Source organism: Sceloporus undulatus, chromosome 7, assembly GCF_019175285.1.
Source record: "Sceloporus undulatus isolate JIND9_A2432 ecotype Alabama chromosome 7, SceUnd_v1.1, whole genome shotgun sequence".
NCBI classification, from domain to species: Eukaryota; Metazoa; Chordata; class Lepidosauria; order Squamata; family Phrynosomatidae; genus Sceloporus; species Sceloporus undulatus.
Genome location: NC_056528.1, coordinates 33,587,971 through 33,600,131, shown reverse-complemented (window position 1 = coordinate 33,600,131; position 12,161 = coordinate 33,587,971). Strand labels below are relative to the sequence as shown.

Genomic DNA, 12,161 nt, shown 5'->3' with positions numbered 1-12,161 from the left:
TGCAATGTAGATGCTGCCTAAGTGAACCCCTGAATTGCATTTTTCTGCTTTAGAGTTAAGTGTGGCTTTATGAAATATGCATATGCACACATTCACATCACTAAAGGCCCTGTCATCAAGGCAGACTGAAATAGGAGATCATATAGAAAAAACAACTCAGACCCCAACGTTGGAGAAAAATTTTATAGCCTTTTTCCTTGGAGCAAACAATTGGATGCAATTCAGAACCATTAAAAAGCACCAAGATATTTGCCCCTGACTTGCATTGGGATGACGGTGGTGGTAGATTGCACTGAATCAGATACAGTCCCTTTCCTAGAGCATGGAGAGGCTGAGCGGAACAGCCGCTGCTGTCTCAGCCAGGAAGAGCAAAACGCTGAGTTAGAACATGCTTAGCAGTGCATGATATGTGATGATAACATCTCTCTGGTTTCAGGATGATGAAAAAGCAGGACTGTCCTCATTCCCTGAAGGGACTTAGTGAGTTCCGCTTTGCTAGTCAAAACAACATGTTTTAGTTTTCAGGAGATTGGCATTTGGGGAGTGGGGAGAGAGTAGGAGAGAATGTTTGGACTTTGCAGCCATGCATCTTCTTCACACCCCAGATTGGAAAAGGTTTCCTTCTTTCCCTTGTGGTCCATCACAATCTTGATACAGTCATGAGATTGGTTTGGTGGACACTTTCAGATTTAGTGCCACAGATCAGGCTGGGCAGAAACACATGGGCAATGATCTCTTGGTCAGCAGAGCCATGGTCCAGTGTGGCAAGGCCCCAATACTATTGTTCAACCCAGGTCAATAAGAATCCATTTCCCATGATGATTCTGAGGTAAGACCATTCCAAAGCATTCTGGGAAATTAAAACAACTGGCTTCCTGCTGGTAACCTGTGTTGTTGTTGCTGTTGTTGTTGTGTTTTCAAGTCATTTCTAACTTATGGTAACCCTAAAGCAAACCTATCATGGGGGTTTCTTGGCAAGATTTGTTCAGAGGAGGTTCACCACTACCTTCCTCTGGGGCTGAGAGAATGTGACTTTTCCAAGATCACCCAAATGGGTTTCCATAGCCAAGTGGGAATTCATACCCTGGTCCCTAGAGTCCTAGTCCAACACTCAAACCACTATACCATGCTGTCTCTCAAATACTTAAAATGTAAATGTGTCCAAAATCTTGTACATTTAAAATATATATATATCATTTGTCCAAAGAGCCTTGGGATAGAAAAGCCCAACTATTTTGTTCTAACAGCAACACTGCAAGAGAGAAGTCAGTCGGTCCAAGTGAGCTTTGTAAGGTTGAGCAAGGATTTGAATGTGGGTCTCTCCCATCATATCACATTGCTCTCATCATCACGGCACCAAACTAGTCATCTATTATTATAGGTGCAGACAGAGCTTAGAGAAGTTACTGACCATGCCACCTGGGGATTCTGGGTGTTGTAGTCTAAAAAATAATGTTTCCAAGCGTTGGATTTCGATTCTGAATTAAATCTCTTGTCAGTTTCCCACAGTCCAGGGAGCTCTGGGAATTATATTAAAAAAACAAAATTTTCCCACATATAACTTTCTCTCTCCTGACCTTAGATCCCTGTCATTTTCCATGTGTTCTCAGTATGCATGCAGATAAATGAGATGCCAAAAAGATGTTCTCCATCAGTGGTGGTTTTGGAGGGGGACTTATTTTGATTCAGAGCCAGTTTCTGCAACTTTTTCTCACTTGCCAGTCCAAAGTGTGAAAACAGTACCCTCTGGTGTTCAGGTTCTGCATCTCTCCTTTTGGAACATTGCAAATTTGATGCAATGGGGAGAAAACCTATGCGCAGGACATCCCTCAAAGCTGTTTCATGATGATACTGTAGTGGCATTCTGTTATTTAATTTGGTCTCTGTACTGTCCATTTCTTCCACTGTGGGTTGGTCATGCATTAATGAGATTTGGTTGTGTTTTTTTCATTTCATTTCATTTCATTTCATTTATTTATTTATTATTTAATTTCTATCTCGCCTTTCTCCCAGTATGGAACCCAGGATTTAATGGTGCTTTGGACACATTTAATCTGGTCCCTCGACAAATGCTTGTCCGGCTTAAGAAATCTTAGCAATAGCAATGGTATCATCAGCATAGCCTTTAGCCACACAAGAGGATGAAATCTCACCCCCATGAAAAGACAGTCCCAGTGCATGGGATGAAATCACCATAGACAAAATCACACCATCACAATGACAAGACATGACACTATTTGGAGCACACCATATTTTCTAGGACCCTTTTATAACTACGGTATGATCCCTCTATCTATGGAGGATATGTTCCCAAACTTATTAAGGAACTGCAAAACCATGGATAACAGCAAACCCTATTGAAAGGAATGACTTTCAGAGGAAGTTGACCTCTCTAAATAAAAATAAAATAAAACTCTCTGTCAGTGACAATCGAGGCATACAAGAAATGCTCTTGTAATTTCTAAGTCTGCCAGTGTGTGAATCTATGGTGAACATCCACCAGAAGTACAGTATAACACAGAATTGCACTATAGGACCTACACAAATACTTAGAGAGAATATAGTTTGTTAGATGGAGATAAGTGGAAATGCGAGGACCGGTCCTGCAGATATGTGGGCTCATACTGTACACAGTTATAGTGCTACGATTCTACTTTAAATCCCCGTGTCCCATCCTATGAATACATGGGATTTGCAATATAAACTTCACAGCCAAAGTGTTCTCCAGACTACAAACAGCCACAGCAGTTAAAGTGCAATCAAACTGCTGGTGCTGTATAGTATGAACGAGCTTCCAAGGATAGGAATTTAGATTCTTAGATAGTTCCTGGACAGTCTGAGTCATTAACAGTCCAAACTTTCAATCAGTTATAGCTGTCAGACTGTGAAACTGAGAGACAGTGGTGGTGGTGGTGATGATCATGGATGATGATGACTGTGATGATGATGATGACGGCATTAGTAGCAGCATCCTTAGAGAGCTGCTAATGTTAAACCTATGGCTATCTGCACGTTTGCTTGTTTGGAACAAATTGCCTGCAGTGTAGTGGGCACATTTAATCAGGAAAGCAGCATGAGTTTATAGCACACTCTCCCAGCACTGTGATCCTTGCTGCTGCTGCTGCTATCCGATGGAGGAGATCCTATACATGGATGCCTTGTGTAGGGATTGAAATAATATACATTATTATATGTTTCCTGGTTGAGAAAGGGGTTTTCTGGCACTGGGGAAAACTCCACTGGGAAGAATAGGGCTGTTGGAAAAGTATTGGTGCACCATCATCATCAGTAGCCATCTATGCAAGAAATGAAGGTGATTTTAATGCACAGAGAATACATTTGCTGGACAAAAAAACCAACAAAACAAAACCCCACAACATGGTTGAGATAGTGCATTGGGAAAAGTCCCCTTGACACCCAACTGTGTCTAGATCTCCTGGTGCTACTCTACAACTTACCTTTTAAGTGATGCACCCCCCCAGTGTGTGTGTGTGTGTGTGTGTGTGTGTGTATTGTCAATTTTCATGTTACTGGAAAGCAAGGGGATCAGTGGAGATGCATCTAGTTATTTTTTGGAGCTGGATACGCTTTATTTTATTTTAATTAATTAATTAAAATAAAATAAAGCATATCCAGCTCCAAAAAAAATAACTGGATGCATCTCCACTGATCCCCTTAATTAATTAATTAATTAACATGTTCAACAGCTAGATATGCCTTAACAGACATTGATAGTGAGGAGGCTTTGGTAGATCAAATCTTTGCAGTGTGTCCAAGTAAAGGAAAACAGACATATCCACCTCCACAATTTTTGCACTCCCCAGTGACCCAGAAATAGCCATGCAGATGTATTTCAAACCCAGAAGAGGTCTCAAATAACAGCACAGTGTGAATTGAAGTTTCATCCTCTTTCAAAAATGACCCCGTGTGAGCTAATGTAAATACTAAATATTAAATTATTTCTCCTCCAAATTAATTGGGTTATTAGTTTTACCATTAATGCAGCATTGCTCCATTAGGATTAATCTGACATATTACAGCTTCTGCTATTACTACTGTCTATGGTATTACTATGTATACTGCAGGGCATTTATCCTCAGCTTTCTGAATTGCATTTAAAACATTGCAAGTGGAGTCTGTATCTCTTTTAACAATGAGGACTAGAATCTCTTTTCAAATGTGAAAGCCAAGATTCCCAGACATCTAGATCCTACATCTGGGACCACGGTATCCACTTAATTCCATATCATTTGAATCCATAAGAAAACAAAAAGAAAAGCAGACTTGAGTAGAAATTCTTAAAACTCTGTGGTTGCATTTCACTCCCTCCTTGCCATGCAATCAATACTTTTTCCTGCTCTTTTTCATTTCAAATTTATAGATATATATAATCCCTCCAGTAAGTCATTTATTTAACTCATCGAAAATCCATTTCTGATTCCAAGTCACACTGATTATTCCCTGTTCCATGTTCTTTGCAGGAGTACAAAAGTCCATTTCTTTTTTTTTGCTATGATTAGTTAATTTAACATATAAATACATTTGACAAAATGAGGTTTGCTTTCAGTTCACCTCCTGCTAAAGACAAAGCTTCAAGCCATTGCTGTGAGAACATTTTGACACCGTCTTCAGTGAACTTGGTGCTTGAGCAGATGTGGCTTTATGGACAATGGTGGCTCGCATGTCAGTAGGGCAGTGAATCCATTCCTAGTTTTGGCCTTAATTTTGAAGGATTTATCCCAGGGGACTGAACCTGTTTGGGAGGGGGATAGGCTTCAGCCCCTTGGGTAGATCTTTGAACATTCAGGCAAACCTGGAGTGATCCACCATCCACCCTACTGACATGGTAACAACCAGCTATGGATGAAAGCCATGGAACAAAGTAAGAAGCAAGTTCTGTCCATCTCACTCTATCTTGTTCCTCACTTCTTGTGGATGGCACAGAGCATGAAGCTCCCAGATTCAGCACTTTCCTCATGCTCTTTGGTGACCTGAGGTACTTTCTCATCTTGGAGAGACTCGCTCCTGGAGGAAAGGTACAACAGCTCAAAATGCTCCTGCGAGTACACACTACCGGATGAGTCGGAATGAACACTTTCGGAGGAATGGCTCCTGTAGATGCGGCTGATAGACAGCATACTGGACTTCTCTTCTGGTAGCAATGCATTGGACTCTTCAGGTTCTGGGTCTTCTGGGTTTGGGGACGAGAGCCGGCGTGGCTTCTGAGAAAGCCGTTGGGGTGGCCGTTGGTTTGGTAGCTGATGGGACGGCAACTGGGATGGTGTCCACTCTGGAGAATACAAGTGGTTGTCCTGGGAAGGAGACAGGACAATTTTGGTTTCTACACAGCGGGTCTGGATGGCGTAAGGCTTCAGATCCGTCTTCAGGGCATTTACAGGATAGTTATTAGTGGTGCTACAAGAACAACAAGAACAGCAACATCAAAAATTGGGATGGATTTTCTGAGCGGCTACAGTACTAGATTAGAGTAGAGGTGAGGAGCTATCTATATCCTGAGGATCTGTATTGGCCAATGAGTGACCTTTCAAGTATGAAGCCAATGTAGTGTAATGGTCTGTGTATTAAACTATGTCCCTGAAGACCAGGGTTCAAATCCCAGCTTGACCATGTAAACCAATGATTCTCAACCATCCTAATGCCACCACTCTTTAATACAGTTCCTCATATTGTGGTGACCCCCAAGTATAAAATTGTGGTGTCTCGGTTCCAAAGACCATTGGAAATATGTGTTTCTGATGGTCTTAGGTGACCCCTGTGAAAGAGTCCTTCAACCTCCACAGGGTTCATGACCCACAGGTTGAGAACCGCTGATGTAAACCCACTTGAGCAAGTCCCACAGGAGGATGGCAATGTCAAACCCCCTGTGAAGAAACTTGCCAAGAAAAACCCATGATAGAATCGATTTAGGAATGCCATAAATTGGAAACAACTTAAAGGCACACGACAACAACCACCTTTCATGTGGGGTGAGAGATGCAGGCCAGTGGTGGGTGAAGCCAGAGCTCAAAGTGGATGAGACCAAAACCACACACACATGTGCTCACACCTGGTAGTAGCTGGTGGCTTCCATCATGCCTGTTCTTTTAAAGGACCTGTCCAAGGAACTGAAAACTATGCCCAAGGAACTGAAAACTTCTTTAGACCAAAAACTATAGAGGATTCACCATACCACTGGTATGGCAAGGAACCCACCACTTACAACTGTTTAATTCCACTTGCTTTGGGCCATATGCAACTGAATGGTGGCATTCTTTTTGTTTTGTCACTCCTTCAAAGAGCTGTTGGAATGAGTTTTTCTTACTTATTTAGTCCTTACAGAAAAGCCCTTTTAAGTAAGATAGGCTGAAGGAAAGTCCTAAGCCCAATGTTACTGGCTAAAATCCAAGAGTGGCATTAGATGCTTCAGTCCTTTTCAAAACTGTTTTGAATACACAGTTTTGGGCAGCAACTCACACTTCTCGACTTTTCTCAACAAATTAATGTGTGCACAAAATTGTGCATAAGCAATATGTTTGATTTTTTTGGGTTTCAGGGACTTTGCTTTTTGCAACACAACATTTTGACAAAGTGACCACAGACTCTTGCACAACATGCATTTTTTTTCCTGTGCAAAAACAAAACAAACAAAAAATCCACAAAAAATAGAGGAGTGAAAATTAGATTTTTGGATTGATTTTCATTTATTTCCTTCTGTGAACTGTCTTGGATCCCACTCCAGGAGAAATTTGGCTTATAAAAGGAATAAATAAAATGCACATGGAGGGGAAAAACATTTTCTGCTCAAAAATAACAAAGTGTGAAGAGTCTGATAGCTGTCCCCTGTTTTCTCAGTGAGATGACTCAAGTATTCTTTTTCATGGAGAACTATTTATACATCAATAAATCTGTGTCATACTTACATGTCTTTTGTCATTAGCTTATAGTGCAGGAAGGTGCATCCAGCGATGAGCATGATTAAGAGCACCAAGAATATGCACATCACAGCAATAAGCAAGTCTTGCCTCAGTTTCTGCCTGTCCGTGGAATCTGTTTCTATCAACAGCAACAACAAAAGTTTGCAGAGAAACGGTTAATTCAAGGCTGAAGGGTTCCCCAACTTTGGTCCTCCAGATGTTTTGGACTTCACTTCCCAGAATTCCTGGCTGCTGACCAAGCTGGCTGGGGCTTCTTGGAGTCAAAGTCCAAAACATCTGGAGAATCAAAGCTGGGGAACCACTGTTCATGGGTGGAGATGTATCAAAAGCAAAAGTGGATTTCAGTATCCATTTTAGAATGGTTTTTGGACATTTTCAGCAGAGCTGGTAGAATCATAGAGTTGGAGAAGACCCTAAAGGTTATCCGGTCCAACAACCTGCCATGGAGGAACTCACAATCAAAGCATTGGAGGAGACCCAAAAGGCCATCTGGTCTCTGTTTAAAGACCTCCAAAGAAGGAGACTCCACCGCCCTTTGAGGGACTGCGTTCCACTGTTGAACAGCTCTGTCAAGAAGTTCTTCCTAATGTTGAGCTGGAATCTCTTTTCGTGTAGTTTGAACCCATTGTTCTTATTCTCTGGAGCTGCAGAAAATAAGCTTGCTCCATCCTCAACATGACACTTCTTCAAATATTTAAACAGGGCTGTCATATCACCTCTTAACCTTCTCTTCTCCAGGCTAAACATACCCAGCTCCCTAACTCTCTCCTTGTATCCTCTGGATAGCCTGACAGCCAAAAAAGGTTGTCCTCTCTCAACCCATCACAGTTGTGGGCCATGGGTTAGATGTGTCTCTAGTAGAGCCAGAAGTAACAGACACAAAAGCAGGCGTGTTACAACGGTGGAGGTCACGGGTACAACACAAGTCTCGGTGCTTTGGGGATATCCTACCTTGACATAGGTGTGACGTGATGAAGATGGAGAACAGGAGGAAGGTTTTAGAGAAGCCAGCCATTGTTGCTTTAGTCTTTGAATGGGCCCATGCTGACTGCCTAGTGACCTGCCATGGAAATGCAGTGACAGCCTCAGGATTCTGAACAACATTCTGACAGCATAATCTATACCTGGAGCAGGATGGAGGACAGGACAAAGTAGGCAAGGGGACCTTGAGAAACTCATAGGAGGAGAACCAGCCCTACTATTAGGCAGAAGGAGGTTGCCATCTCAGGGAGAAGCTCCAAGGTGCCATAGAAGGGCAGCAAATTGTTAATTGTGAAGTCAAAGGCTTTCATGGTCAGCATCCATAGGTTTTTGTGGGTTTTTTGGGGCCATGTGGCCATGTTCTAGAAGAGTTTATTCCTGATGGTTCGCAAGCATCTGGGGCACCGAAAAACCCACAACAATCTAAAAATTGTTAGTTTTCCCCCTTGCTGAGAATGGACTTCAACTGCTAGGTATGGAGAGCCAATGTGGCGTAGTAATTTGAGCATTGGGCCATGACCTTTGAGATCAATTCCACACTTGGCCATGGAAACCCTTTGGGTGACACTGACCATGGATGAATCACACACACTCATCCCCCAAAAAACCCAAGATAGGTTCACCTGAGGGTTGCCATATGTCAGAAACAACTTGAAGGCACACAACAAGAATGAAAAGAGGGGCTTTTGGGAATATCAGGCTCAAGTGCCAGAAGAATTTGGCTGGTTTTGAAGACTATACATGGGCAAGAGTCTAGCTTGAGAGACGGGGAATATGTGGACAACAGTGGGCCCTTAGTATCCGTTGGGGTTTGGTTCCAGGACCCCCTGTTGATATCAAAATCTGTGGATGCACAAGTCCTATTATATACAATGGCATAGTAAAATGGTGTCCCTTATATAAAATGACAAAATCAAGCTTCGCTTTTTGGAATATATTTTTAATATTTTCAAACCGTGGATGCTTGAATCTGTGGATAAAAAATCTGTGGATATGGAGGGTGGGCAATAATAGTAATAATAATAATAATAATAATAATAATAATAATAATGCAGAATTCTACAAGTCCATGGACTGGACCAGCTTCCTGGGGATTTTGTGTGTGTTTTCCAAACTCAAAAGTAAGTTTAGATCCTCAGGAATTTTTCAGCTCTCCTGGGAAGATATAATTCTTTGGCAATTCACACAGCGATTAGCCTCCATCCCTCTGAAGGAAGGACAACAAGATGATTTTGTGTACTCCTGTCTAAAACCCAATTAAACTTTTGACCTGCACAACATTCCATCCACCGGTCCATTGTGTGCTGTGTTTTAAACAAGCATAAAAGGAGGCAGTCTTGCTTTTGTTTGCACCTGTGAATTCCCCAAAAGTGGGAACCCCTCTCTATCTGGCATAATGAGAAAGTTTCCTACCACTTTCTCCTTGCCACTTAACCCAAGCTCCTCATCATCTCCTTTTCAATGGAGAAGAGAAAAAGAAAGGGAAGGAATAGGAAAGGAGTGGGGAGGGGGGGACAGGGCCTTTAATCCTTTCAGTTCTCTTCTCTGAAAGCCACTCTGCCTTCCCCTTCTGAATGGCTGTTTCTCCCTCTGTGTTGCTTTTCTAGCTCTCCTCCATCTTTTGACAAAGTCCCAATTATCCACCATTCTCAGTATTGGGGAAAGTGAGAGACAGCAGTTCATCTCACAAGTAGAAGATGAGCAACAACCAGTTCAACACCACCACTATGACCTACACGACATGGCCTAGCAGAATAAAATAGCAGGCTTTGGCTGCTTAAAATTCGGTTTAAGGAAAGGCTGAATCACATGCAGATGTCATGAAGATAATCCATGCCCAATTCAGGATTTTGGACCGCATCTCCTTAGGACAAAATTTGTGCACCAACACACGAAAGCCACTCTCAATCTCACAAACAGAGCGCCAAACCTAGGCCAGGTTTCCAATTCTGGCTGAATTGTGAAGCTCATTGAGTGCTTTGGTGGGGTCTGTACTATTTCAGCCCAGCCTACCTAAAAGGGTCATTGGGAGGATAAAACCACAAGGGAGGATCATGCTTAGAATTGCAGGTGGCCTGTTGGTCTCCAAGCGTTTTGGCCTACAACTCCCATCAGCCCCAGACAGCAGGCAAATGGATGAGAAGAATGGGACCTGCAGCTCAAAAACATCAGGGACCTAGACCTCCTTGGAGGAAAGTCAAAGCAAAATATAACCCATAAAAAGCCACTATACTGTTATGGTGCTATTATTCCACTTTAATGGCCATGGCTACCTCCTGTGGAAATGTGGAGTGATAGTTTGGTGAGGTTTAAGAGTTCTCTAAATGCCCCTCCCTAAACTACAAATCCCAGGATTCCATAAGAGGCAGCCATAGCACTTAAAGTAAAATAATAAAAGCTATAAAGGTGTTGTGATGTGTGCTACTGACCTAAGTCCACCTTCAAACTTTGTAAAGCTGTCTGCAATCTGCCACTAGGTGGCAGCAGCATCCCTCGAAAGTCTAAGTCAAGCTTTTCAGAAGTTGCTTTACTCCCCCAAACTAGGGCCTCATTCCCACTTGCAGATAAATCAGTGTGTGATCCAAGTTGATGGATCGATTTGACAACAGAGCATGGTTACCACTACCTTTGCCCCGATGGCATTTTTCCCCCTCTAAAGTAATCCACTTGTGGTTCACATTCATGCACGAATCAATTCAAAATGGACCTGCTCCAGCTGGCCAAAGGGCAAATTTAAACCAATGCCGATCCGCATCTGGTTCACACTTGCGTGGGATCGATTTATCGAAAAAGACACGGAAAACATCAGCATCAAAAAGATGTGGTTTAAATGGGTCTAGCGCATGGCCCCTAAGTGGTTCGGTTCAAGTACGAACAAGGGTCATTTGTAGCAGTTCAAACCAATTTGCAATCCGATTTAAAATGTAGTGGGGATCAGGCCAATGTAACCCAGTCTTTGAGCATATCTTTCATTTACATAATTACCAAAATCTGACAGCCCCCACAAGTTAGAAGTGGTGTCGATATTACAGTCTTTCTAATGCTGGAGGCAGTCATGGCTGGGGGTGGCCAGTTCAGTGGAGCAAGGAATCAGTTCTGGGTTTAAGTCTGAACTTTAAGGGAGCTAACCAAAGGTGCTGATACATTTCAATGCCTTTAAAGTTCCACTTGAAAGTTTAGACTAAACCATGGAGCCACACTCCTGAATCCGCAGCACTGGTTGCCAATCCCCCGATCAGATAGCTGAAGAAGGACTGCTTTAAACAATACGGTGCTAATGCTTTTGCTCCAACCTCTTTGTCTACAACTGGCATTTTCCGTTGTAGAAGATTGTTTTAGGGTGTTTTGGGGAACTGAAACCTGAAAAGGAGCTATATAATCCCCACGGGCTGCATGTCCCCTTCCCTTGGTATAGGTAGTTTGGAATTACATCTTCCAATGGTCTTAAAACTTAATTGCATGAGGCTAAAAAGCAAAATTATAAGTCTAAATAGTAATAGGTTTGCAGGTACCAAAGAAAGCAGTGGAGGACAGGAGGTCTTGGAGATGTCTCATCCAAAGGGTCACCATGGGTCAATATCAACTGGGGGACAGTTAACAACAACAACATTTTAAACACCTTTGCCTGATTTGAAAGCTCGCACAACTGATGGAGCAATGGCAAAAGTTGGGGCCCAAGAGTTTGACCTTTACATTGAGTTCTGATTTTTTTTCTCATGTTCTAAATAAGTATTTATTTTGAATCGCCACATACAGTAACATCGACATATACTTCAGCACACAAACAAAAGGAGAAAATGAAACATGAGACCTAAACATAAACATAAACGGACTCTTCCTGAACATCGCCTTGGCCCTGAGTAGAATAGTCATTTTTCTCACTTTACAGATCACATTTACTTTATGCCACTCGCCGTATCTTTCTCTCCTACATTACTTGGCTTTCTCCTAGATCAGATAGTCTTTCATTCCTCTTTCGTCTTGGATATAATTAATCATCGGTTCCTAACCATTTTTTTATTTTCTTCCTATGATTCTCCTATTAACACACAAGTGAGTTTATCTGTTTCTACATAGTTTCTAACATTTTGTTATGGACAATGGGGGGGCAGTTATATAGATTGTATGTCACACACTAGATAGGTTACCAAACAGACAGAGAGACTACATCTCCCAGGATGCTCTTGGGTAGAGGGAGGAGACAAAGAGGAGGAGGAGGAGGAGGAGGGGAAGGCGGAGAAAAGG

At 42.2% G+C, this 12,161-nt stretch overlaps 1 protein-coding gene across 1 annotated transcript; it reads right to left on the bottom strand.

Annotated features, from left to right (window-relative positions):
• Positions 1-4,400: 4,400 nt before the first annotated feature.
• LOC121937383 lies at positions 4,401-7,974 on the bottom strand. The gene is made up of 3 exons (XM_042480546.1): positions 7,887-7,974; positions 6,921-7,053; positions 4,401-5,415 (listed from the first exon to the last, which is right to left on the bottom strand). The coding sequence occupies exons 1-3, from the start codon at positions 7,948-7,950 to the stop codon at positions 4,923-4,925; spliced, it is 690 nt and encodes a 229-aa protein (XP_042336480.1). The 5' UTR covers positions 7,951-7,974; the 3' UTR covers positions 4,401-4,922.
• Positions 7,975-12,161: the final 4,187 nt, after the last annotated feature.